This window comes from Punica granatum, chromosome 2, assembly GCF_007655135.1.
Source record: "Punica granatum isolate Tunisia-2019 chromosome 2, ASM765513v2, whole genome shotgun sequence".
Lineage (NCBI taxonomy): Eukaryota > Viridiplantae > Streptophyta > Magnoliopsida > Myrtales > Lythraceae > Punica > Punica granatum.
In genome coordinates, this window is record NC_045128.1 from 3,139,153 (window position 1) to 3,165,737 (window position 26,585).

The 26,585-nt window shown below is 39.0% G+C and overlaps 1 protein-coding gene across 1 annotated transcript in view; it reads left to right on the plus strand.

The window, feature by feature from the left end:
* The window catches only part of LOC116196982 (cell division cycle protein 48 homolog), a 53,262-nt gene that overhangs the window by 23,073 nt on the left and 3,604 nt on the right, over nt 1-26,585 (plus strand). Inside the window, exon 2 of the mRNA XM_031526958.1 lies at nt 25,888-25,972. Within this exon, the coding sequence (XP_031382818.1) occupies nt 25,888-25,972 (85 nt within the window). The remainder of the gene's footprint in view (nt 1-25,887; nt 25,973-26,585) is intronic.

Sequence of the window (26,585 nt, forward strand, 5' to 3'; positions counted from 1 at the left end):
AAAAGAGAAGCAGAGGAGGATCATTCAGCGAGACCCGCACTCCATGGGAGAGAAAACCACCGAGGTGGTCAGTCGCCTGGTCGGATCAAATCCTTAATGAGGTCGAGGGGAACTGATCCAAGCTCTTCCTGGCCTCAGCATTCGATCCTTCATCCTCCATGAACGGCGAACCTCCGCTACTTCCACCTGTTGGCTTCCCAGCCTCCTTCCGGAGATGACCATTCTGACCGGGACTCTCCACGGGAGCTGGAGCAGAGGACAGCTGCTCCACAAATCGTCGGGTGCTGGAGCTGAGCGCCAGCCAGGGAACTATGGGAGCTGGATAGCCTAGTTAGGAGTGGCAGCGGATGGCGAGGGGGAAGACACAAGCTCCACCTGCCGCCGCCATATGAGGGGATTGAGCTAAGCCGAGCTTCAGGGAGCGTAGAAGGTTGTAAGGAGGGCTGTCTGAGACGAGCCGCATCCCGTGGCGGTCTCCCATAATTTTATAGGCAAAGCAAAAACTGACAGAAAAAATGATTAGACAATAAATTATGAAGGCGTGTTTCCCATGTTTATGTATGCTCTTGCTTGAGTATATATATATATTACATCCGGATATATATACGTTCGTATATGTTTGGAGTAAAGTTCACACCGGTTGGAAGATATATATTATTAGACCAAGCAAAGAGTGAGCCTCCTAGAAAAAAATTCATGAGGCATATTGCAATTTTCACTCGATCGAGCCTGGTACTGTGATAAGGTACTTGAACGACTAGCTAGGGAGCTTAACAGACTCGATCTGAAAGCTTTAGCAATTTTTGGGTCACTAAGGTCATCTATGCACATCAAACCAAACGTCGGCGCGAACCCGTATGTCACCCGGCCACAATATGGTACTCAAAACGAAAAGGGGAGTGTGTTTTCTCGAAACTAAACTGATGATAAAATTAGACAGATGTAAAATCCTTTTGGAAAAATTGAGTATAATTTGTCATAAGAAGAAACAAACCCATCGCATCCAATATATATACCAGAAACTCAGAGTATCACACAACCCTTTAATTGATGTTGTCTATGTTAGATAATGTCTGAAAAGAGGCACGACAGAGAATCGACAGCTTAACTCAGAGTAAATAAGTAAATTCCAATATATACCTATCAAAAAAAAAAATCTAATTAGACACATCAACTGAAAGAGCTAACTGGATTCAGTTTGTTACGACACTCGTGATGAGAAAAGAGAATGCATGCAGTGATTGGATGGCTCGACGGAGACTCAATTGTCACTTAGTTTCCACTTCTTCTCTAGTCCTCAGACCGGCATTAATTCACTACTTTTTGGGCGATATTATTAGGACTTCCTTATCCCGCTTTTGGTTATGTAATTTTCTTTCTCTCTTTATTTTCATCATTCGAGCTTTTACCGATTAATCTACCGGAAAAAAAAAGAGCAAATGCCTACGCATATATATCTAGATTAAAATTTTACATTTCTAGCCATATGAATAATCATTTCGAAATTTGGCTATATTTACATAAACTAAATTTAACATTGGACTCAAAAAATTGGATCCAAGACTAAATATGAAAACCATATTTTTTGTCTTTATCCCGTCACAGTCTTGCTCTTACTGATTCCTTTCTTTATTAGTCTATAATTGCATTCTTATTAATCCTTTTTCTATATAAAATAAAATTTATGGTAAAGTCTTTTTTTCAATTTGGGACATTAATATATTATTTGAAACAGACTTAATTTAGAGAACAGTTATTTTTGTATGAGATGCATGTGTCTAATTAGCATTTTTGCTTGAGTTAGATATTAAATTACATAAATTGGAAGAAAATTTAGTTCCAATCAGATATCCCGTGGATCTAAAAGTTTTACTCAATGTACAATATAAATATAAATATTATATATATATATGAAAACAAAGCATGAGCCGAATTTATACGACGACTCTGCGTCATCAAAAATAAAAAGGAAGCTCTCTCACGTTGCCACGTCATCAATTTACATTAAGGAAATAATATATTCTTATAAAATGAGGAATCAACTTATATAAGGAAATTTTTATATTCTATGAAGGAAATCTAATTAATTATTAATTAATTTATATTCTTATTATTTTCTTTCAATAGTTTTATTTAGTTATTTTTATTGTGTTGGTTGAATTTCAGTTGTAGAATGAATTTTTTAAACTAATTTCTTTTTCGAACTATTTTTTTCGTAATATAAATGTTTTAAAAAATAAAATATTTATTTCAGTTTAATTTACAATAATACGAATAAGTTTTTTTGATATTTCTAGAATTCTATATTAAATTCCATAGTAATTGTCCGTGCAACGCGTGAGTTTTCATCTAATTTAATTCAAATGAAGTTGAATTTTTTATATACAAATATTAATGGATCACGGTTGAAGAAAATGGAATCCCGTCTATGACCATTCATACTGGTAAAATATCAAGTGTAAATATTAATTAATTCAATATTTTCATTTAAAAACATACATAGAATGATTGTACTATAATTAGTATTAACAACTTACAAAATTATATGAAAGCGCACATTCTCTCACATTATGCCATTTTGAGTTCCAGTAATTCTTGTAGAAAAGCCATTTCATTCATTAAATCAAACTAATATGCGCAGGCTAATTACTCCGGTTAAGGAATTAATCGTTGGATAGTATTGGGACGATAATTATAAAAAATAATATATATAAACGACAAAATGAACAAATTATAGTCAACAAAGAATATATTTCTCATTATTTAAATGAGCAAAATTAAAATTAAAAAAAACACTCATCTCTAGAATTATTACTCTCCAATAAAAATATTTAAATTTTCATCTCCATATAAATCAAGAAGCAAAATAATATTTTTTGAAATTAATCATATCTAAGTTTTGCAATATCAAGTAATTACTACAAGTCAATCATAAAATTTATCTAAAATATGGACTTCCATATTGAAAAGTTTTTATTCTAGTTTTTTGTATTATTGGTGTAATTTACCTCTAAAGAGCAACTGACTTGTGTACGCAATTGGAAAATATGTTTGTATTTTAAGGTGTTGTAACAATTTTTTAACTTCTATATATAACTAGTGCTAGTTCCACGGGGCGCAATGGAAGCGAAAAAGGAACAGAAATTCAAAATTTCCTACCCGTGAAACTAATTCCAAGACCTACTAGAAGAATAAGAGTAAATAAAAAGTACCTGGAATATTTAAAGTTTGTCGACCGAGCGTCCCACGCGTGACGCCTCTACTGGAATCCACACCGACTTTGTCGACGAGTCTTCGAGATCGGCGGTGCTAGCGACCAACACTCGAAAGAAAACACCGATGCGACACCCGAAATTTTTCAGACTAATGGACCTAATTTTTGTAACAATTCAACCCAAAATTATATATATTTTATATGCACACATATATGCACGTACAATATATATTAGCATATATATATAATATGTGTGCGTTTTTATATATAAGCACATATATAGAATCATGCTTACTGCCTCTTTTTATAAGCAATAAGCATATGGGGGGGGGGTGAAGATGACATCCCAACCGATGTGGGATTTAGGGAATTAAGGTTCCCTTTATGACATGTGTCCTTACACATGTTAATCCACATAAAAGCCATGTGTCACCATATTAATCGTGCATCAATTTGGTCCATTTAATCTAATAAATCGAGTCTAATTAATCGACAAATTTAATCTCATTAAATATCCAATTAATTAGTCGCACCATAAATCATCTAATCTCTATTAGATGATTTTATTGTTTCAAAATATCTCGTCAATTTAGTCGTAGTGTGTGACCCTGTAGTTTTCCCAATTACGTTGACAGTAATATCAAAATCTCTATTTCAATATTACAAACAGTGAGTGGCATCTAGCAATGCATCACTGTTACTCAAGTAATCGGAAAGTCAATTTCTCGACGAACCTTGTGACCTCCGTTACCGTGTAATATAATCCCTTTGTCCTCTATATCTCTATTGAGCCCAAGGCATGGTCGATGACATCCTTGTATGGCTCAATATCTCTTTTTCTTGGTTTACCGGGTAAGTCTATCAGAACAAATGAGCTCGATATCATTATATCGACTCATTTGGGTATGCATACACTTTTAGACTTAACCACCAAGTGGCCGTGGATATCGCTCAGTTTCGTAGGAGGGACAAATCCTATCTTGATCACTCACACATTCCTCTCCATGCTCTGTGTATACCCAATAACTGTCTTTATAACCATCCTGTTACAGTGGCGTTTGACAGTATCAAAGTATATGACATTACATGTAGGAATCTATGGTGACCTCAAGTCAAAGGACCATTACACTATAGTCACTTTGAGATATGCTAATGACAGTCACGTAACACAACCCATGTAGCAATCTCATGGCGGATCAGTCCTATACACATTACTCTTAATGTATACATGTGGTGTGATTTGATATCTCCATATCCATGACCTATGAGATTTGATCATCAATCAACACTTACACTAATCTAACCGTTTATCGTTGTCCTAATTAACGATAATACTTTGACTATGGACATTTAGGAATAATGTTCAGTAATTATAGGATCTCACAATCAAGTCACACTTGATGCCTATTGAACCTACTATTCCAAGGACATTATTGTGTAAAATCATATTTAGCGCAATCTACACAATAACAGATATGCCTCGTAATATAATGAAATACATGTCATATTACAGAACTGATGATAGATTGCATCTAGGGCATACACCAATTCCCAACAATCTCCCACTTGCACTAGAGCCAATCTGGCATCTGTCTAATGCCAATAGATCTAGTGTGAGCCTCGTGCTTGCGCTGCACAAGAGGCTTCGTAAGTGGATCTGCGAGATTCTCATCTGTTGGTATTCTGCATATCTTCACATCTCCTCTGTCAATAATCTCGCGAATGAGATGGAAAGCGCCTGAGTATATGTTTGGATCGTTGGTGAGACCTGGGTTCCTTAGCTTGCGCAATGGCTCCATTGTTGTCACAATAGAGATCCACTGGGTCTGCGATGCTAGGAACCACACAATCAAGTTCTGTTATGTTATGACTTCTTGATCCAAACGGCCTCTTTTGCAGCGTTAGAGGCAGCAATATACTCGCCTCTGTGGTAGAGTCGGCTACTGTCTCCCTGTTGGAACTCTTCCCAACTCACACCGCACCTCCATTCAGGCAGAACACATACCCTGACTGCGATCTACTGTCGTCCTTATCGGTCTGGAAGCTAGCATCGGTGTAACCTCTTACAACGAGCTCTTCTTCGCTTCCATATACCAAAACATCTCCTTAGTCCTTCGTAAGTACTAAGGATGTTCTTTACTGCAATCCAGTGTCTTTCACCTGGATCTGATTGGTATCGACTCGTCATACTCAAAGCATACGAGACATCTGATCGAGTGCATAACATAGCATACATGATAGATCCAATAGCTGACGCATATGGAATCCTATTCATTCTGTCCCTCTCCTCTCGAGTAGAAGGACTCTGAGCCTTCGAAAGGCTTATGCCATGTAACATAGGCAGCGACCCTTTCTTAGAATCCTGCATGCTAAAGCGCCGAAGCACTTTATCTATGTATGCACTCTGACTTAGGCCAAGCAGTCTCTTGGATCTATCTCTATAGATCCTAATACCTAGCACGTAGGTAGCTTCGCCTAAGTCCTTCATAGAGAAACACCTTCCCAACCAAGTCTTCACAGACTGTAGGGAAGGAATGTCATTCCCAATCAGAAGTATGTCGTCTACATACAACACCAGGAAGATTACTACGATCCCACTAACCTTCTTGTAAACACAGGGTTCATCTTCATTCTTGATGAAACCAAACTCTTTGATTGCATCATCAAAACGAAGATTCCAGCTCCTAGAAGCTTGCTTCAGTCCATAAATAGACCGTTGTAGCTTACAAACCTTTCCGGCACAATGTGGATCGACAAAACCCTCAGGTTGTGTCATAAACACATCCTCGAGGAGCTTCCCGTTCAGGAAAGCAGTTTTGACATCCATTTGCCAGATCTCATAATCATAATAAGCTGCAATTGCAAGCAAGATCCTGATGGATTTAAGCATAGCTACCGGGGAAAAGGTTTCGTCATAGTCAACACCATGAACTTGTCTGAAACCTTTTGCCACAAGTCGGCCCTTAAAGGTAATCACATTACCGTCCATGTCAGTCTTCTTCTTGAAGACCCACTTACACCCCAATGGGTTTTGCCCCTTCAGGTGGATCAACCAAAGTCCATACTTGGTTAGTGTACATGGACTCCATCTCAGATCTCATGGCCTCCAGCCATTTCTCAGAGTCTGGGCCTATTACAGCTTCCGCATAGGTTTGTAGGCTCATCATTATCTATGAGCAATACGTCATTGTCTTGAGTCACGAGAAATCCATATCTCTCGGGCTCATGACGTATCCTACTAGACCTACGAGGCTCCTGTGTCACCTGTGTAGAAGATTGTGCCACAACAACTTGTGGTACTTGTTCTGCAACATCGCCCGTCGATTGGTCAATGTCATTTTGTGGTAGAACTTCCCCAAGTTCTAATTTCCTCCCACTAGTTCCTTTGGAGAGAAACTCTTTCTCAAGGAATACCGCAGTTCGAGCGACAAACACTTTGCCCTCGATGGGATTATAAAAATAGTATCCTCGAGTTTCCTTAGGATACCCCACGAAGTAACATTGTCCGATTTAGGGCCAAGCTTATCCGAAGACAATCTCTTCACATAAGCTTCGCAACCCCATATCTTTAGAAAAGACATCTTGGGACGTTTCCCATACCACATCTCATATGGTGTCCTTTCAACTGATTTCGACGGAGCATTGTTTAATATGAGAGTAGCTGTCTGTAGAGCATATCCCCAGAAGGAGTCAGATAAGTTTGCATGACTCATCAAAGATCGAACCATATCTAATAAAGTTCGATTCCTCCTCTCAGCTACACCATTCCATTGTGGTGTTCCAGGTGGAGTCAGTTGAGATAAAATCCCACACTGTTTAAGATAGTCAGCGAACTCATAGCTCAAATATTCACCTCCTCGATCTGATCGAAGAACTTTAATGCTCTTACCCAACTGATTCTCCACTTCATTCTTAAATTCTTTGAACTTTTCAAAGGATTCAGATTTGTGTTTCATCAAAAACACATATCCAAATCTACTGAAATCATCAGTAAATGTAATGAAGTAGAGATACCCACCTCTAGCAAGCTTGTTCACTGGTCCACATACATCGGTATGTATGAGAGCCAAAAGATCACTAGCTCGCTCACCTTTTCCGGTAAAAGGGGCCTTAGTCATTTTCCCCATTAAGCAAGGTTCGCATGTCTCGATCGATTCTAAATCAAACGAGTCCAGTAATCCATCCTTATGGAGTCTAGAGATGCGATTCTCGCTAATATGGCCTAAACGACAATGCCAGAGGTAAGTCGGATTCGAATCATTAGATTTGAGCCGTTTGGTTTCCACATTATAAATAGGCGTATCTAGATCAAGAACATACAGACCATTACTTAAATGTGCACTGCCATAATATACATCATTCATGTACATAGAACAACACTTGTTCTTTATAGTGAAACAAAATCCCTTCTTGTCCAAACAAGAAACAGATATTATGTTTCTACTAATAGCAGGTACATAATAACAGTCATTAAGATCTAATACAAGCCCAGTAAGTAAAACTAGGTGATAAGTCCCTACAGTTAATGTAGCAACTCTTGCTCCATTTCCAACTCGTAGGTCCACCTCGCCCTTTGTCAACGATCTACTGTCCTTTAGGTCCTGCATATTTCCACAAATATGAGCACCACATCCGGTATCTAATACCCAAGATGTAGAAGTAGTAGATACATTAATCTCTATAACATGGATACCTGAAGTGGAAGTCTCACTTCCCTTCTTCTTCTTCAACTCTTCCAGGTATATCTTACAATTCCGCTTCCAATGTCCAGTGTTGCCACAATGGAAGCAGTAATCATTCTTCGCCACCTTGGCTTTAGGCTTCAACGCACCCAAGTCAAAATTGGATGCACCTTTAGCCTTCTTGCCTTTACTCTTGCTCTTGCCCTTTCTTTTGGTCCCTTGGACCATTAGAACGGACGTCCCCTTGCTGATATCATGCTCAGCTGTTCTCAACATGCTAAGCAGTTCAGGCAATGGTTTATTGTAGTCATTCATATTATAGCTCATAATGAACTGACTATAACTGCTGGGCAGCGACTGTAGGACTAAATCTGTGGCCAACTCTTGACCAAGAGGAAATCCCAGTCTTCCCAGAGTCTCAACGTACCCAATCATCTCGAGTACATGAAGACCCACCGGGCTACCCTCAGTCAACCTTGCCTGAAAAAGTGCTTTAGAGATCTCGAATCTCTCATGTCGGGCCTGCTCTTGATAGAGCTGCCTGAGATGCACGATCATATCGTACGCCTTCATGTTCTCGTGTTGCTTCTGAAGCTCCGAGTCCATGGTGACTAACATGAGACATCCGACGTTTACGGCATCATCATGATGCTTACTATAAGCATCTTTCTCAGCTTGGGGAGCATCGTCAGGCGGTGGCGCAAGAAGAGGTTGCTCTAAGACATATAGCTTCTTTTCTTGGGTGAGAACAATTCTCAAGTTTCGATACCAACCAAGGAAATTATTCCCTGACAGTTTGTCCTTATCAAGGACGGATCGCAAACAGAAAGTACTAGAAGTGCTCCCTGCCATGGTAACTACCATAGAAATATACAAAATAAGTATTATGACACAACAATATTTAATGAGGACTTTATAAATATTGCTCCACTATTTATATCAAATCAATGACCCTCAACATTGATTCAGAGAATATCATTCTCATAGTAGCTCAAGATCCATATCTCACCAAGCTCTGAGTCAGCGAGGGCTGATTCACCCAGAACTTGCTATTTAGGTAGGGAACTCACTTTCCCAATTGCATCACATGCAACTCTTGATTAGTTGAGTGAATAACTCCTTATTCAAATCTATCTTATAGATCGATGCCCAACTACATGCCTCTGAACTCCTAATCCTATTAGGCTTGCTCAGTTAAGTCCGACCCACTGGTAAACACAACGTCTTACTAAGATAGATAAGGGCATCCTGCGAAGGCAAGGTCTACACACTCATCGATCTTGGTCTTGACGAGCGTTACACGGTGGAAGGATATGGACTTAATATTTTGAGGGATTTGATTAACATTTAATCGATCTCACTATACACTATTATGTAACTATTACATAATAGTCCACACGTATAACTATTATACTAACACAACTAGGACATAGTCCATGTCTAACAGTCATGCACCGCAAATATCAAACATAATCATACCAGTACCAAGCATAAAATCATATTTTATGCTATTATCTACTCAGATTCTAACTAGCTAGGCTCTGATACCAATTGCTAGTTCCACGGGGCGCAACGGAAGCGAAAAAGGAACAGAAATTCAAAATTTCCTACCCGTGAAACTAATTCCAAGACCTACTAGAAGAATAAGAGTAAATAAAAACGTACCTGGAATATTTAAAGTTGTCGACCGAGCGTCCCACGCGTGACGCCTCTACTGGAATCCACACCGACTTTGTCGACGAGTCTTCGAGATCGGCGGTGCTAGCGACCAACACTCGAAAGAAACACCGATGCGACACCCGAAATTTTCAGACTAATGGACCTAATTTGAGTTGAACAATTCAACCCAAATATATATATTTTATATGCACACATATATGCACGTACATATATATATTAGCATATATATATAATATGTGTGCGTTTTTATATATAAGCATATATAGAATCATGCTTACTGCCCCTTTTTTATAAGCAATATGGGGGGGGGTGAAGAAAAATCCCAACCGATGTGGGATTTATGGAATTAAGGTTCCCTTATGACATGTGTCCTTACACATGTTAATCCACATAAAAGCCATGTGTCACCATATTAATCGTGCATCAATTTGGTCCATTTAATCTAATAAATCGAGTCTAATTAATCGACAAATTTAATCTCATTAAATATCCAATTAATTAGTCGCACCATAAATCATCTAATCTCTATTAGATGATTTTATTGTTTCAAAATATCTCGTCAATTTAGTCGTAGTGTGTGACCCTGTAGGTTCCCAATTACGTTGACAGTAATATCAAAATCTCTATTTCAATATTACAAACAGTGAGTGGCATCTAGCAATGCATCACTGTTACTCAAGTAATCGGAAAGTCAATTTCTCGACGAACCTTGTGACCTCCGTTACCGTGTAATATAATCCCTTTGTCCTCTATATCTCTATTGAGCCCAAGGCATGGTCGATGACATCCTTGTATGGCTCAATATCTCTTTTTCTTAGTTTACCGGGTAAGTCTATCAGAACAAATGAGCTCGATATCATTATATCGACTCATTTGGGTATGCATACACTTTTAGACTTAACCACCAAGTGGCCGCGAGATATCGCTTCCGTTTCGTAGGAGGGACAAATCCTATCTTGATCACTCACATTCCTCTCCATGCTCTGTGGTATACCCAATAACTGTCTTTAAAACCATCCTGTTACAGTGGCGTTTGACAGTATCAAAGTATATGACATTACATGTAGGAATCTATGGTGACCTCAAGTCAAAGGACCATTACACTATAGTCACTTTGAGATATGCTAATGACAGTCACGTAACAACCCATGTAGCAATCTCATGGCGGATCAGTCCTATACACATTACTCTTAATGTATACATGTGGTGTGATTTGATATCTCCATATCCATGACCTATGAGATTTGATCATCAATCAACACTTACACTAATCTAACCGTATTATCGTTGTCCTAATTAACGATAATACTTTGACTATGGACATTTAGGAATAATGTTCAGTAATTATAGGATCTCACAATCAAGTCACACTTGATGCCTATTGAACCTACTATTCCAAGGACATTATTGTGTAAAATCATATTTAGCGCAATCTACACAATAACAGATATGCCTCGTAATATAATGAAATACATGTCATATTACAGAACTGATGATAGATTGCATCTAGGGCATACACCAATTCCCAACAATCTCCCACTTGCACTAGAGCCAATCTGGCATCTGTCTAATGCCAATAGATCTAGTGTGAGCCTCGTGCTTGCGCTGCACAAGAGGCTTCGTAAGTGAATCTGCGAGATTCTCATCTGTTGGTATTCTGCATATCTTCACATCTCCTCTGTCAATAATCTCGCGAATGAGATGGAAGCGCCTGAGTATATGTTTGGATTGTTGGTGAGACCTGGGTTCCTTAGCTTGCGCAATGGCTCCATTGTTGTCACAATAGAGATCCACTGGGTCTGCGATGCTAGGAACCACATCAAGTTCTGTTATGAACTTCTTGATCCAAACGGCCTCTTTTGCAGCGTTAGAGGCAGCAATATACTCGGCCTCTGTGGTAGAGTCGGCTACTGTCTCCTGTTTGGAACTCTTCCAACTCACCGCACCTCCATTCAGGCAGAACACATACCCTGACTGCGATCTACTGTCGTCCTTATCGGTCTGGAAGCTAGCATCGGTGTAACCTCTTACAACGAGCTCTTCTTCGCTTCCATATACCAAAAACATCTCCTTAGTCCTTCGTAAGTACTTAAGGATGTTCTTTACTGCAATCCAGTGTCTTTCACCTGGATCTGATTGGTATCGACTCGTCATACTCAAAGCATACGAGACATCTGATCGAGTGCATAACATAGCATACATGATAGATCCAATAGCTGACGCATATGGAATCCTATTCATTCTGTCCCTCTCCTCTCGAGTAGAAGGACTCTGAGCCTTCGAAAGGCTTATGCCATGTAACATAGGCAGCGACCCTTTCTTAGAATCCTGCATGCTAAAGCGCCGAAGCACTTTATCTATGTATGCACTCTGACTTAGGCCAAGCAGTCTCTTGGATCTATCTCTATAGATCCTAATACCTAGCACGTAGGTAGCTTCGCCTAAGTCCTTCATAGAGAAACACCTTCCCAACCAAGTCTTCACAGACTGTAGGGAAGGAATGTCATTCCCAATCAGAAGTATGTCGTCTACATACAACACCAGGAAGATTACTACGCTCCCACTAACCTTCTTGTAAACACAGGGTTCATCTTCATTCTTGATGAAACCAAACTCTTTGATTGCATCATCAAAACGAAGATTCCAGCTCCTAGAAGCTTGCTTCAGTCCATAAATAGACCGTTGTAGCTTACAAACCTTTCCGGCACAATGTGGATCGACAAAACCCTCAGGTTGTGTCATAAACACATCCTCGAGGAGCTTCCCGTTCAGGAAAGCAGTTTTGACATCCATTTGCCAGATCTCATAATCATAATAAGCTGCAATTGCAAGCAAGATCCTGATGGATTTAAGCATAGCTACCGGGGAAAAGGTTTCGTCATAGTCAACACCATGAACTTGTCTGAAACCTTTTGCCACAAGTCGGCCCTTAAAGGTAATCACATTACCGTCCATGTCAGTCTTCTTCTTGAAGACCCACTTACACCCAATGGGTTTTGCCCCTTCAGGTGGATCAACCAAAGTCCATACTTGGTTAGTGTACATGGACTCCATCTCAGATCTCATGGCCTCCAGCCATTTCTCAGAGTCTGGGCCTATTACAGCTTCCGCATAGGTTGTAGGCTCATCATTATCTATGAGCAATACGTCATTGTCTTGAGTCACGAGAAATCCATATCTCTCGGGCTCATGACGTATCCTACTAGACCTACGAGGCTCCTGTGTCACCTGTGTAGAAGATTGTGCCACAACAACTTGTGGTACTTGTTCTGCAACATCGCCCGTCGATTGGTCAATGTCATTTTGTGGTAGAACTTCCCCAAGTTCTAATTTCCTCCCACTAGTTCCTTTGGAGAGAAACTCTTTCTCAAGGAATACCGCAGTTCGAGCGACAAACACTTTGCCCTCGATGGGATTATAAAAATAGTATCCTCGAGTTTCCTTAGGATACCCCACGAAGTAACATTTGTCCGATTTAGGGCCAAGCTTATCCGAAGACAATCTCTTCACATAAGCTTCGCAACCCCATATCTTTAGAAAAGACATCTTGGGACGTTTCCCATACCACATCTCATATGGTGTCCTTTCAACTGATTTCGACGGAGCATTGTTTAATATGAGAGTAGCTGTCTGTAGAGCATATCCCCAGAAGGAGTCAGATAAGTTTGCATGACTCATCAAAGATCGAACCATATCTAATAAAGTTCGATTCCTCCTCTCAGCTACACCATTCCATTGTGGTGTTCCAGGTGGAGTCAGTTGAGATAAAATCCCACACTGTTTAAGATAGTCAGCGAACTCATAGCTCAAATATTCACCTCCTCGATCTGATCGAAGAACTTTAATGCTCTTACCCAACTGATTCTCCACTTCATTCTTAAATTCTTTGAACTTTTCAAAGGATTCAGATTTGTGTTTCATCAAAAACACATATCCAAATCTACTGAAATCATCAGTAAATGTAATGAAGTAGAGATACCCACCTCTAGCAAGCTTGTTCACTGGTCCACATACATCGGTATGTATGAGAGCCAAAAGATCACTAGCTCGCTCACCTTTTCCGGTAAAAGGGGCCTTAGTCATTTTCCCCATTAAGCAAGGTTCGCATGTCTCGATCGATTCTAAATCAAACGAGTCCAGTAATCCATCCTTATGGAGTCTAGAGATGCGATTCTCGCTAATATGGCCTAAACGACAATGCCAGAGGTAAGTCGGATTCGAATCATTAGATTTGAGCCGTTTGGTTTCCACATTATAAATAGGCGTATCTAGATCAAGAACATACAGACCATTACTTAAATGTGCACTGCCATAATATACATCATTCATGTACATAGAACAACACTTGTTCTTTATAGTGAAACAAAATCCCTTCTTGTCCAAACAAGAAACAGATATTATGTTTCTACTAATAGCAGGTACATAATAACAGTCATTAAGATCTAATACAAGCCCAGTAGGTAAAATTAGGTGATAAGTCCCTACAGTTAATGTAGCAACTCTTGCTCCATTTCCAACTCGTAGGTCCACCTCGCCCTTTGTCAACGATCTACTGTCCTTTAGGTCCTGCATATTTCCACAAATATGAGCACCACATCCGGTATCTAATACCCAAGATGTAGAAGTAGTAGATACATTAATCTCTATAACATGGATACCTGAAGTGGAAGTCTCACTTCCCTTCTTCTTCTTCAACTCTTCCAGGTATATCTTACAATTCCGCTTCCAATGTCCAGTGTTGCCACAATGGAAGCAGTAATCATTCTTCGCCACCTTGGCTTTAGGCTTCAACGCACCCAAGTCAAAATTGGATGCACCTTTAGCCTTCTTGCCTTTACTCTTGCTCTTGCCCTTTCTTTTGGTCCCTTGGACCATTAGAACGAACGTCCCCTTGCTGATATCATGCTCAGCTGTTCTCAACATGCTAAGCAGTTCAGGCAATGGTTTATTGTAGTCATTCATATTATAGCTCATAATGAACTGACTATAACTGCTGGGCAGCGACTGTAGGACTAAATCTGTGGCCAACTCTTGACCAAGAGGAAATCCCAGTCTTCCCAGAGTCTCAACGTACCCAATCATCTCGAGTACATGAAGACCCACCGGGCTACCCTCAGTCAACCTTGCCTGAAAAAGTGCTTTAGAGATCTCGAATCTCTCATGTCGGGCCTGCTCTTGATAGAGCTGCCTGAGATGCACGATCATATCGTACGCCTTCATGTTCTCGTGTTGCTTCTGAAGCTCCGAGTCCATGGTGACTAACATGAGACATCCGACGTTTACGGCATCATCATGATGCTTACTATAAGCATCTTTCTCAGCTTGGGGAGCATCGTCAGGCGGTGGCGCAAGAAGAGGTTGCTCTAAGACATATAGCTTCTTTTCTTGGGTGAGAACAATTCTCAAGTTTCGATACCAACCAAGGAAATTATTCCCTGACAGTTTGTCCTTATCAAGGACGGATCGCAAACAGAAAGTACTAGAAGTGCTCCCTGCCATGGTAACTACCATAGAAATATACAAAATAAGTATTATGACACAACAATATTTAATGAGGACTTTATAAATATTGCTCCCACTATTTATATCAAATCAATGACCCTCAACATTGATTCAGAGAATATCATTCTCATAGTAGCTCAAGATCCATATCTCACCAAGTTCTGAGTCAGCGAGGGCTGATTCACCAAGAACTTGCTATTTAGGTAGGGAACTCACTTTCCCAATTGCATCACATGCAACTCTTGATTAGTTGAGTGAATAACTCCTTATTCAAATCTATCTTATAGATCGATGCCCAACTACATGCCTCTGAACTCCTAATCCTATTAGGCTTGCTCAGTTAAGTCCGACCCACTGGTAAACACAACGTCTTACTAAGATAGATAAGGGCATCCTGCGAAGGCAAGGTCTACACACTCATCGATCTTGGTCTTGACGAGCGTTACACGGTGGAAGGATATGGACTTAATATTTTGAGGGATTTGATTAACATTTAATCGATCTCACTATACACTATTATGTAACTATTACATAATAGTCCACACGTATAACTATTATACTAACACAACTAGGACATAGTCCATGTCTAACAGTCATGCACCGCAAATATCAAACATAATCATACCAGTACTAAGCATAAAATCATATTTTATGCTATTATCTACTCAGATTCTAACTAGCTAGGCTCTGATACCAATTGCTAGTTCCACGGGGCGCAACGGAAGCGAAAAAGGAACAGAAATTCAAAATTTCCTACCCGTGAAACTAATTCCAAGACCTACTAGAAGAATAAGAGTAAATAAAAACGTACCTGGAATATTTAAAGTTGTCGACCGAGCGTCCCACGCGTGACGCCTCTACTGGAATCCACACCGACTTTGTCGACGAGTCTTCGAGATCGGCGGTGCTAGCGACCAACACTCGAAAGAAACACCGATGCGACACCCGAAATTTTCAGACTAATGGACCTAATTTGAGTTGAACAATTCAACCCAAAATATATATATTTTATATGCACACATATATGCACGTACATATATATATTAGCATATATATATAATATGTGTGCGTTTTTATATATAAGCATATATATAGAATCATGCTTACTGCCCCTTTTTATAAGCAATATGGGGGGGGTGAAGATGAAATCCCAACCGATGTGGGATTTAGGGAATTAAGGTTCCCTTATGACATGTGTCCTTACACATGTTAATCCACATAAAAGCCATGTGTCACCATATTAATCGTGCATCAATTTGGTCCATTTAATCTAATAAATCGAGTCTAATTAATCGACAAATTTAATCTCATTAAATATCCAATTAATTAGTCGCACCATAAATCATCTAATCTCTATTAGATGATTTTATTGTTTCAAAATATCTCGTCAATTTAGTCGTAGTGTGTGACCCTGTAGGTTCCCAATTACGTTGACAGTAATATCAAAATCTCTATTTCAATATTACAAACAGTGAGTGGCATCTAGCAATGCATCACTGTTACTCAAGTAATCGGAAAGTCAATTTCTCGACGAACCTTGTGACCTCCGTTACCGTGTAATATAATCCCTTTGTCCTCTATATCTCTATTGAGCCCAAGGCATGGTCGATGACATCCTTGTATGGCTCAATATCTCTTTTTCTTGGTTTACCGGGTAAGTCTATCAGAACAAATGAGCTCGATATCATTATATCGACTCATTTGGGTATGCATACACTTTTAGACTTAACCACCAAGTGGCCGCGAGATATCGCTTCCGTTTCGTAGGAGGGACAAATCCTATCTTGATCACTCACATTCCTCTCCATGCTCTGTGGTATACCCAATAACTGTCTTTATAACCATCCTGTTACAGTGGCGTTTGACAGTATCAAAGTATATGACATTACATGTAGGAATCTATGGTGACCTCAAGTCAAAGGACCATTACACTATAGTCACTTTGAGATATGCTAATGACAGTCACGTAACAACCCATGTAGCAATCTCATGGCGGATCAGTCCTATACACATTACTCTTAATGTATACATGTGGTGTGATTTGATATCTCCATATCCATGACCTATGAGATTTGATCATCAATCAACACTTACACTAATCTAACCGTATTATCGTTGTCCTAATTAACGATAATACTTTGACTATGGACATTTAGGAATAATGTTCAGTAATTATAGGATCTCACAATCAAGTCACACTTGATGCCTATTGAACCTACTATTCCAAGGACATTATTGTGTAAAATCATATTTAGCGCAATCTACACAATAACAGATATGCCTCGTAATATAATGAAATACATGTCATATTACAGAACTGATGATAGATTGCATCTAGGGCATACACCAATTCCCAACAATCTCCCACTTGCACTAGAGCCAATCTGGCATCTGTCTAATGCCAATAGATCTAGTGTGAGCCTCGTGCTTGCGCTGCACAAGAGGCTTCGTAAGTGGATCTGCGAGATTCTCATCTGTTGGTATTCTGCATATCTTCACATCTCCTCTGTCAATAATCTCGCGAATGAGATGGAAGCGCCTGAGTATATGTTTGGATTGTTGGTGAGACCTGGGTTCCTTAGCTTGCGCAATGGCTCCATTGTTGTCACAATAGAGATCCACTGGGTCTGCGATGCTAGGAACCACATCAAGTTCTGTTATGAACTTCTTGATCCAAACGGCCTCTTTTGCAGCGTTAGAGGCAGCAATATACTCGGCCTCTGTGGTAGAGTCGGCTACTGTCTCCTGTTTGGAACTCTTCCAACTCACCGCACCTCCATTCAGGCAGAACACATACCCTGACTGCGATCTACTGTCGTCCTTATCGGTCTGGAAGCTAGCATCGGTGTAACCTCTTACAACGAGCTCTTCTTCGCTTCCATATACCAAAAACATCTCCTTAGTCCTTCGTAAGTACTTAAGGATGTTCTTTACTGCAATCCAGTGTCTTTCACCTGGATCTGATTGGTATCGACTCGTCATACTCAAAGCATACGAGACATCTGATCGAGTGCATAACATAGCATACATGATAGATCCAATAGCTGACGCATATGGAATCCTATTCATTCTGTCCCTCTCCTCTCGAGTAGAAGGACTCTGAGCCTTCGAAAGGCTTATGCCATGTAACATAGGCAGCGACCCTTTCTTAGAATCCTGCATGCTAAAGCGCCGAAGCACTTTATCTATGTATGCACTCTGACTTAGGCCAAGCAGTCTCTTGGATCTATCTCTATAGATCCTAATACCTAGCACGTAGGTAGCTTCGCCTAAGTCCTTCATAGAGAAACACCTTCCCAACCAAGTCTTCACAGACTGTAGGGAAGGAATGTCATTCCCAATCAGAAGTATGTCGTCTACATACAACACCAGGAAGATTACTACGCTCCCACTAACCTTCTTGTAAACACAGGGTTCATCTTCATTCTTGATGAAACCAAACTCTTTGATTGCATCATCAAAACGAAGATTCCAGCTCCTAGAAGCTTGCTTCAGTCCATAAATAGACCGTTGTAGCTTACAAACCTTTCCGGCACAATGTGGATCGACAAAACCCTCAGGTTGTGTCATAAACACATCCTCGAGGAGCTTCCCGTTCAGGAAAGCAGTTTTGACATCCATTTGCCAGATCTCATAATCATAATAAGCTGCAATTGCAAGCAAGATCCTGATGGATTTAAGCATAGCTACCGGGGAAAAGGTTTCGTCATAGTCAACACCATGAACTTGTCTGAAACCTTTTGCCACAAGTCGGCCCTTAAAGGTAATCACATTACCGTCCATGTCAGTCTTCTTCTTGAAGACCCACTTACACCCAATGGGTTTTGCCCCTTCAGGTGGATCAACCAAAGTCCATACTTGGTTAGTGTACATGGACTCCATCTCAGATCTCATGGCCTCCAGCCATTTCTCAGAGTCTGGGCCTATTACAGCTTCCGCATAGGTTGTAGGCTCATCATTATCTATGAGCAATACGTCATTGTCTTGAGTCACGAGAAATCCATATCTCTCGGGCTCATGACGTATCCTACTAGACCTACGAGGCTCCTGTGTCACCTGTGTAGAAGATTGTGCCACAACAACTTGTGGTACTTGTTCTGCAACATCGCCCGTCGATTGGTCAATGTCATTTTGTGGTAGAACTTCCCCAAGTTCTAATTTCCTCCCACTAGTTCCTTTGGAGAGAAACTCTTTCTCAAGGAATACCGCAGTTCGAGCGACAAACACTTTGCCCTCGATGGGATTATAAAAATAGTATCCTCGAGTTTCCTTAGGATACCCCACGAAGTAACATTTGTCCGATTTAGGGCCAAGCTTATCCGAAGACAATCTCTTCACATAAGCTTCGCAACCCCATATCTTTAGAAAAGACATCTTGGGACGTTTCCCATACCACATCTCATATGGTGTCCTTTCAACTGATTTCGACGGAGCATTGTTTAATATGAGAGTAGCTGTCTGTAGAGCATATCCCCAGAAGGAGTCAGATAAGTTTGCATGACTCATCAAAGATCGAACCATATCTAATAAAGTTCGATTCCTCCTCTCAGCTACACCATTCCATTGTGGTGTTCCAGGTGGAGTCAGTTGAGATAAAATCCCACACTGTTTAAGATAGTCAGCGAACTCATAGCTCAAATATTCACCTCCTCGATCTGATCGAAGAACTTTAATGCTCTTACCCAACTGATTCTCCACTTCATTCTTAAATTCTTTGAACTTTTCAAAGGATTCAGATTTGTGTTTCATCAAAAACACATATCCAAATCTACTGAAATCATCAGTAAATGTAATGAAGTAGAGATACCCACCTCTAGCAAGCTTGTTCACTGGTCCACATACATCGGTATGTATGAGAGCCAAAAGATCACTAGCTCGCTCACCTTTTCCGGTAAAAGGGGCCTTAGTCATTTTCCCCATTAAGCAAGGTTCGCATGTCTCGATCGATTCTAAATCAAACGAGTCCAGTAATCCATCCTTATGGAGTCTAGAGATGCGATTCTCGCTAATATGGCCTAAACGACAATGCCAGAGGTAAGTCGGATTCGAATCATTAGATTTGAGCCGTTTGGTTTCCACATTATAAATAGGCGTATCTAGATCAAGAACATACAGACCATTACTTAAATGTGCACTGCCATAATATACATCATTCATGTACATAGAACAACACTTGTTCTTTATAGTGAAACAAAATCCCTTCTTGTCCAAACAAGAAACAGATATTATGTTTCTACTAATAGCAGGTACATAATAACAGTCATTAAGATCTAATACAAGCCCAGTAAGTAAAACTAGGTGATAAGTCCCTACAGTTAATGTAGCAACTCTTGCTCCATTTCCAACTCGTAGGTCCACCTCGCCCTTTGTCAACGATCTACTGTCCTTTAGGTCCTGCATATTTCCACAAATATGAGCACCACATCCGGTATCTAATACCCAAGATGTAGAAGTAGTAGATACATTAATCTCTATAACATGGATACCTGAAGTGGAAGTCTCACTTCCCTTCTTCTTCTTCAACTCTTCCAGGTATATCTTACAATTCCGCTTCCAATGTCCAGTGTTGCCACAATGGAAGCAGTAATCATTCTTCGCCACCTTGGCTTTAGGCTTCAACGCACCCAAGTCAAAATTGGATGCACCTTTAGCCTTCTTGCCTTTACTCTTGCTCTTGCCCTTTCTTTTGGTCCCTTGGACCATTAGAACGAACGTCCCCTTGCTGATATCATGCTCAGCTGTTCTCAACATGCTAAGCAGTTCAGGCAATGGTTTATTGTAGTCATTCATATTATAGCTCATAATGAACTGACTATAACTGCTGGGCAGCGACTGTAGGACTAAATCTGTGGCCAACTCTTGACCAAGAGGAAATCCCAGTCTTCCCAGAGTCTCAACGTACCCAATCATCTCGAGTACATGAAGACCCACCGGGCTACCCTCAGTCAACCTTGCCTGAAAAAGTGCTTTAGAGATCTCGAATCTCTCATGTCGGGCCTGCTCTTGATAGAGCTGCCTGAGATGCACGATCATATCGTACGCCTTCATGTTCTCGTGTTGCTTCTGAAGCTCCGAGTCCATGGTGACTAACATGAGACATCCGACGTTTACGGCATCATCATGATGCTTACTATAAGCATCTTTCTCAGCTTGGGGAGCATCGTCAGGCGGTGGCGCAAGAAGAGGTTGCTCTAAGACATATAGCTTCTTTTCTTGGGTGAGAACAATTCTCAAGTTTCGATACCAACCAAGGAAATTATTCCCTGACAGTTTGTCCTTATCAAGGACGGATCGCAAACAGAAAGTACTAGAAGTGCTCCCTGCCATGGTAACTACCATAGAAATATACAAAATAAGTATTATGACACAACAATATTTAATGAGGACTTTATAAATATTGCTCCCACTATTTATATCAAATCAATGACCCTCAACATTGATTCAGAGAATATCATTCTCATAGTAGCTCAAGATCCATATCTCACCAAGCTCTGAGTCAGCGAGGGCTGATTCACCCAGAACTTGCTATTTAGGTAGGGAACTCACTTTCCCAATTGCATCACATGCAACTCTTGATTAGTTGAGTGAATAACTCCTTATTCAAATCTATCTTATAGATCGATGCCCAACTACATGCCTCTGAACTCCTAATCCTATTAGGCTTGCTCAGTTAAGTCCGACCCACTGGTAAACACAACGTCTTACTAAGATAGATAAGGGCATCCTGCGAAGGCAAGGTCTACACACTCATCGATCTTGGTCTTGACGAGCGTTACACGGTGGAAGGATATGGACTTAATATTTTGAGGGATTTGATTAACATTTAATCGATCTCACTATACACTATTATGTAACTATTACATAATAGTCCACACGTATAACTATTATACTAACACAACTAGGACATAGTCCATGTCTAACAGTCATGCACCGCAAATATCAAACATAATCATACCAGTACCAAGCATAAAATCATATTTTATGCTATTATCTACTCAGATTCTAACTAGCTAGGCTCTGATACCAATTGCTAGTTCCACGGGGCGCAACGGAAGCGAAAAAGGAACAGAAATTCAAAATTTCCTACCCGTGAAACTAATTCCAAGACCTACTAGAAGAATAAGAGTAAATAAAAACGTACCTGGAATATTTAAAGTTGTCGACCGAGCGTCCCACGCGTGACGCCTCTACTGGAATCCACACCGACTTTGTCGACGAGTCTTCGAGATCGGCGGTGCTAGCGACCAACACTCGAAAGAAACACCGATGCGACACCCGAAATTTTCAGACTAATGGACCTAATTTGAGTTGAACAATTCAACCCAAAATATATATATTTTATATGCACACATATATGCACGTACATATATATATTAGCATATATATATAATATGTGTGCGTTTTTATATATAAGCATATATATAGAATCATGCTTACTGCCCCTTTTTATAAGCAATATGGGGGGGTGAAGATGAAATCCCAACCGATGTGGGATTTAGGGAATTAAGGTTCCCTTATGACATGTGTCCTTACACATGTTAATCCACATAAAAGCCATGTGTCACCATATTAATCGTGCATCAATTTGGTCCATTTAATCTAATAAATCGAGTCTAATTAATCGACAAATTTAATCTCATTAAATATCCAATTAATTAGTCGCACCATAAATCATCTAATCTCTATTAGATGATTTTATTGTTTCAAAATATCTCGTCAATTTAGTCGTAGTGTGTGACCCTGTAGGTTCCCAATTACGTTGACAGTAATATCAAAATCTCTATTTCAATATTACAAACAGTGAGTGGCATCTAGCAATGCATCACTGTTACTCAAGTAATCGGAAAGTCAATTTCTCGACGAACCTTGTGACCTCCGTTACCGTGTAATATAATCCCTTTGTCCTCTATATCTCTATTGAGCCCAAGGCATGGTCGATGACATCCTTGTATGGCTCAATATCTCTTTTTCTTGGTTTACCGGGTAAGTCTATCAGAACAAATGAGCTCGATATCATTATATCGACTCATTTGGGTATGCATACACTTTTAGACTTAACCACCAAGTGGCCGTGAGATATCGCTCCCGTTTCGTAGGAGGGACAAATCCTATCTTGATCACTCACATTCCTCTCCATGCTCTGTGGTATACCCAATAACTGTCTTTATAACCATCCTGTTACAGTGGCGTTTGACAGTATCAAAGTATATGACATTACATGTAGGAATCTATGGTGACCTCAAGTCAAAGGACCATTACACTATAGTCACTTTGAGATATGCTAATGACAGTCACGTAACAACCCATGTAGCAATCTCATGGCGGATCAGTCCTATACACATTACTCTTAATGTATACATGTGGTGTGATTTGATATCTCCATATCCATGACCTATGAGATTTGATCATCAATCAACACTTACACTAATCTAACCGTATTATCGTTGTCCTAATTAACGATAATACTTTGACTATGGACATTTAGGAATAATGTTCAGTAATTATAGGATCTCACAATCAAGTCACACTTGATGCCTATTGAACCTACTATTCTAAGGACATTATTGTGTAAAATCATATTTAGCGCAATCTACACAATAACAGATATGCCTCGTAATATAATGAAATACATGTCATATTACAGAACTGATGATAGATTGCATCTAGGGCATACACCAATTCCCAACAACTAGAAGACTCATCTGATTACTAAGAACTTCTTCGATTTGGTAGGTAATTCTATCAATTATCACATTCTTATTGGTGGTTACTCCAAAATACATGCCTATTATAAACTGTAAATAATAAAAATAACATTTAATTTCAACATGAATGCAAAATATAAACATATGTGATTCATGGTCTTTCCTTTTGGTTTTCAAAAGCGACATGGTGGCATGATATTGCACCACTTGTCATGTCCTTATTACTTATGACACGAAAGGTCACGCAATGCAAACACTCATCCGTTCTATGTGGCATTTCAAGACGCATCGACTCGGCTTTTATACTTGGATATAGATATAGATTAGGTCGATTTACGCACTTACTCATGTCACAACTCCTTTATATTTTCATATATCTTTTTTATTAAGTTTGTTATGACACACATTAAAAATTCTAAGTACATTGAAAAAGGAGAAAACTCCAAATGGCTATTCAAACGTTCTAATACCATTGAGTCATCCACCGTGCCTCTGCTTTTATATATATTATCTATATTATTATAAACGCAAAAGTAAGACTTTCGTCTAACTTTTAGTTTTCGAAATATCCTTAAAAATATAAAAGTAATTAATAATAATTATATGATCAAGGATACATTTGTAATTTTCTCTCAATAACTACTCATTTTTTTATAGGATAAATTTCGACGACACCACCTATAGTTTGTAAAATGATCAGTGACACCCTTCGTTTCAAAAATTAACCGTATATCACCCATCTTTTCGCTGACGTGGCACCTGGAGAACATCTACTTTGCCACGTGAATCCTATGTCACGAAACTGCACAAACCGACCCATTACCTGATTTCTTTACCCGAATCAAATTTGACCCTTTAAAAAAAAACAGTAGAAATCAGTGAAAGGGGGTGGTGTGTGGTTAAATTTGAAATGAGTGAGGTGTCGCTATCCATTGCACAAACTATAAGAGGTATCGTCAAAATTTACTCACTCTTCTCTCCCTCTCTCTCCCTACACCTTCATCTACCCATTTCAATTGTGTTTTTCTTAGTTATAAAAAAGGATTGTTTTTTTGCTCTTAATTTTTATATTTATAAAAATAAAGTTTCAAGAAAGTTTCATACGGTTTGACATTGTCTCATATTTGCTAAGTTAAAGTCTGAACATTATTTAGAAGTAAATTTCTTATTTTTTTCGGTATTTATTTTATATCATTCCCGTACATAACATTGGTCATCCTCTAGTATTTTTTATAAGTAAATAAATAAAAGATATAAATTAATGAGATGCAATAATCTTCCAAATATCTTTTTATTTTTTATTTTAATTCTTCCATCAAACATAAATGTTAAGATATGTCATCTATAAGATATTTTCTCAAGCGTTTTGTTTTATAAATAAATTTAAAATATTTAAACTGTGAAATTTTTAATAGATAATTTTTATTACCTTTGGTTATATCCAAAATACTTTCAGATACTTTTTGTATTTGAAAGTTCGAATATCTCTATTAGTATACGAGAGAATAAAAACATCTTATTTTTTTATCCATTCAAAAAAAGATCTTTTTTTTATCCATTGAAAAAAAATATCTTATTTTTTCGTTGAATTAATTTGAAGTTTGAATAATATCACAATTGATATGATATGATATAGATTATATCTATTTAACATATTTTATATAAGATTCATTAATTTAGTTCTTCTACGTGACTGACAATTTGTGACCAGCCTCAGCTATTGCCGTGTTTGTGGAAAAATTTCAAGAGGATTAGATCTGATTTTCCGATCTCACATCTACGTCATCTCACATTTAAATAGATACAATATCTTCTTGATATTTCAAATATATCCTAATGTAATCTTAGAATATATTTCAATTTGAAATATTGTAAAAGTAAGTTTTAAAAAGATAACTTTCCAATTTCAATCTGTGATCGTGCCCCTTTATTTTTTTGTCCAATCTCGTTATTTCGAGTTCTCCGCTGAATAGGAAATTTATCTCAACAGTCCCAATCGAAAGATATAAATATCACACACACTCACAGCTTCGCCCTTTCATCATCCTCTTGTTTGAAGTTGAAGCTGAAGCTGAAGCTTCTTAGCTGTTCCGGGATAGCACAGGGTCAGAGCCAGTGTTTTCTGGAGCAGAAGTCATGGCCGATCACACCCCTTCTTCTACTTATTCTTCTTCTTCTTCTTCTGAACAGTACGCAAAGCTCATATTTTTTCACTGATTCTCGAGTTTTTGTTGTAAAGTTTCAGTCTTTATCATCTGTTAGTGTTCAGCTTGTTATTGGGCGTCGGTGGTTGATTACTAAGATGAGTTGCCTGAGTTCTTGTAGCTTTCCGGAATCTGCCTTTTTTTTTAAAAAAAAGAAGTTTTTGGTTTTGATAATTGAAAGTATAATCTCACTCATGTTTGAGGACCATAAGATGCAGTTGAAGACAGTGAAAGTTCAAGAAGTGATCGATTGTATACGCAGATCATGCAAGTAGTATAAGGTTGTTTTTGTGCTTTAATCAATCCATATTTGTGTCGCCATCGCCATTAAAGCTTGAGTTGAGCAGGAAAAATTTCTTGGTCCTCAATCGTTGTGTTAGTTCGAGTCGAGCTGATTGATAGTTGATGTTTCCTTTTCCATGTAGAGATGAAAAGATACTCCATATTACTTACGCGTGAGTTGTGAACGGATCTTGCATGACTCCATATGAAGCATCTGATTTAGAATTTATGATTTTGGGTCGTCCTCTTTAGGAGAGGACATCTCTTTTTGGGATATAGCCAAGCAAACTGCCCACTGAAAACATAAAAAGATAAA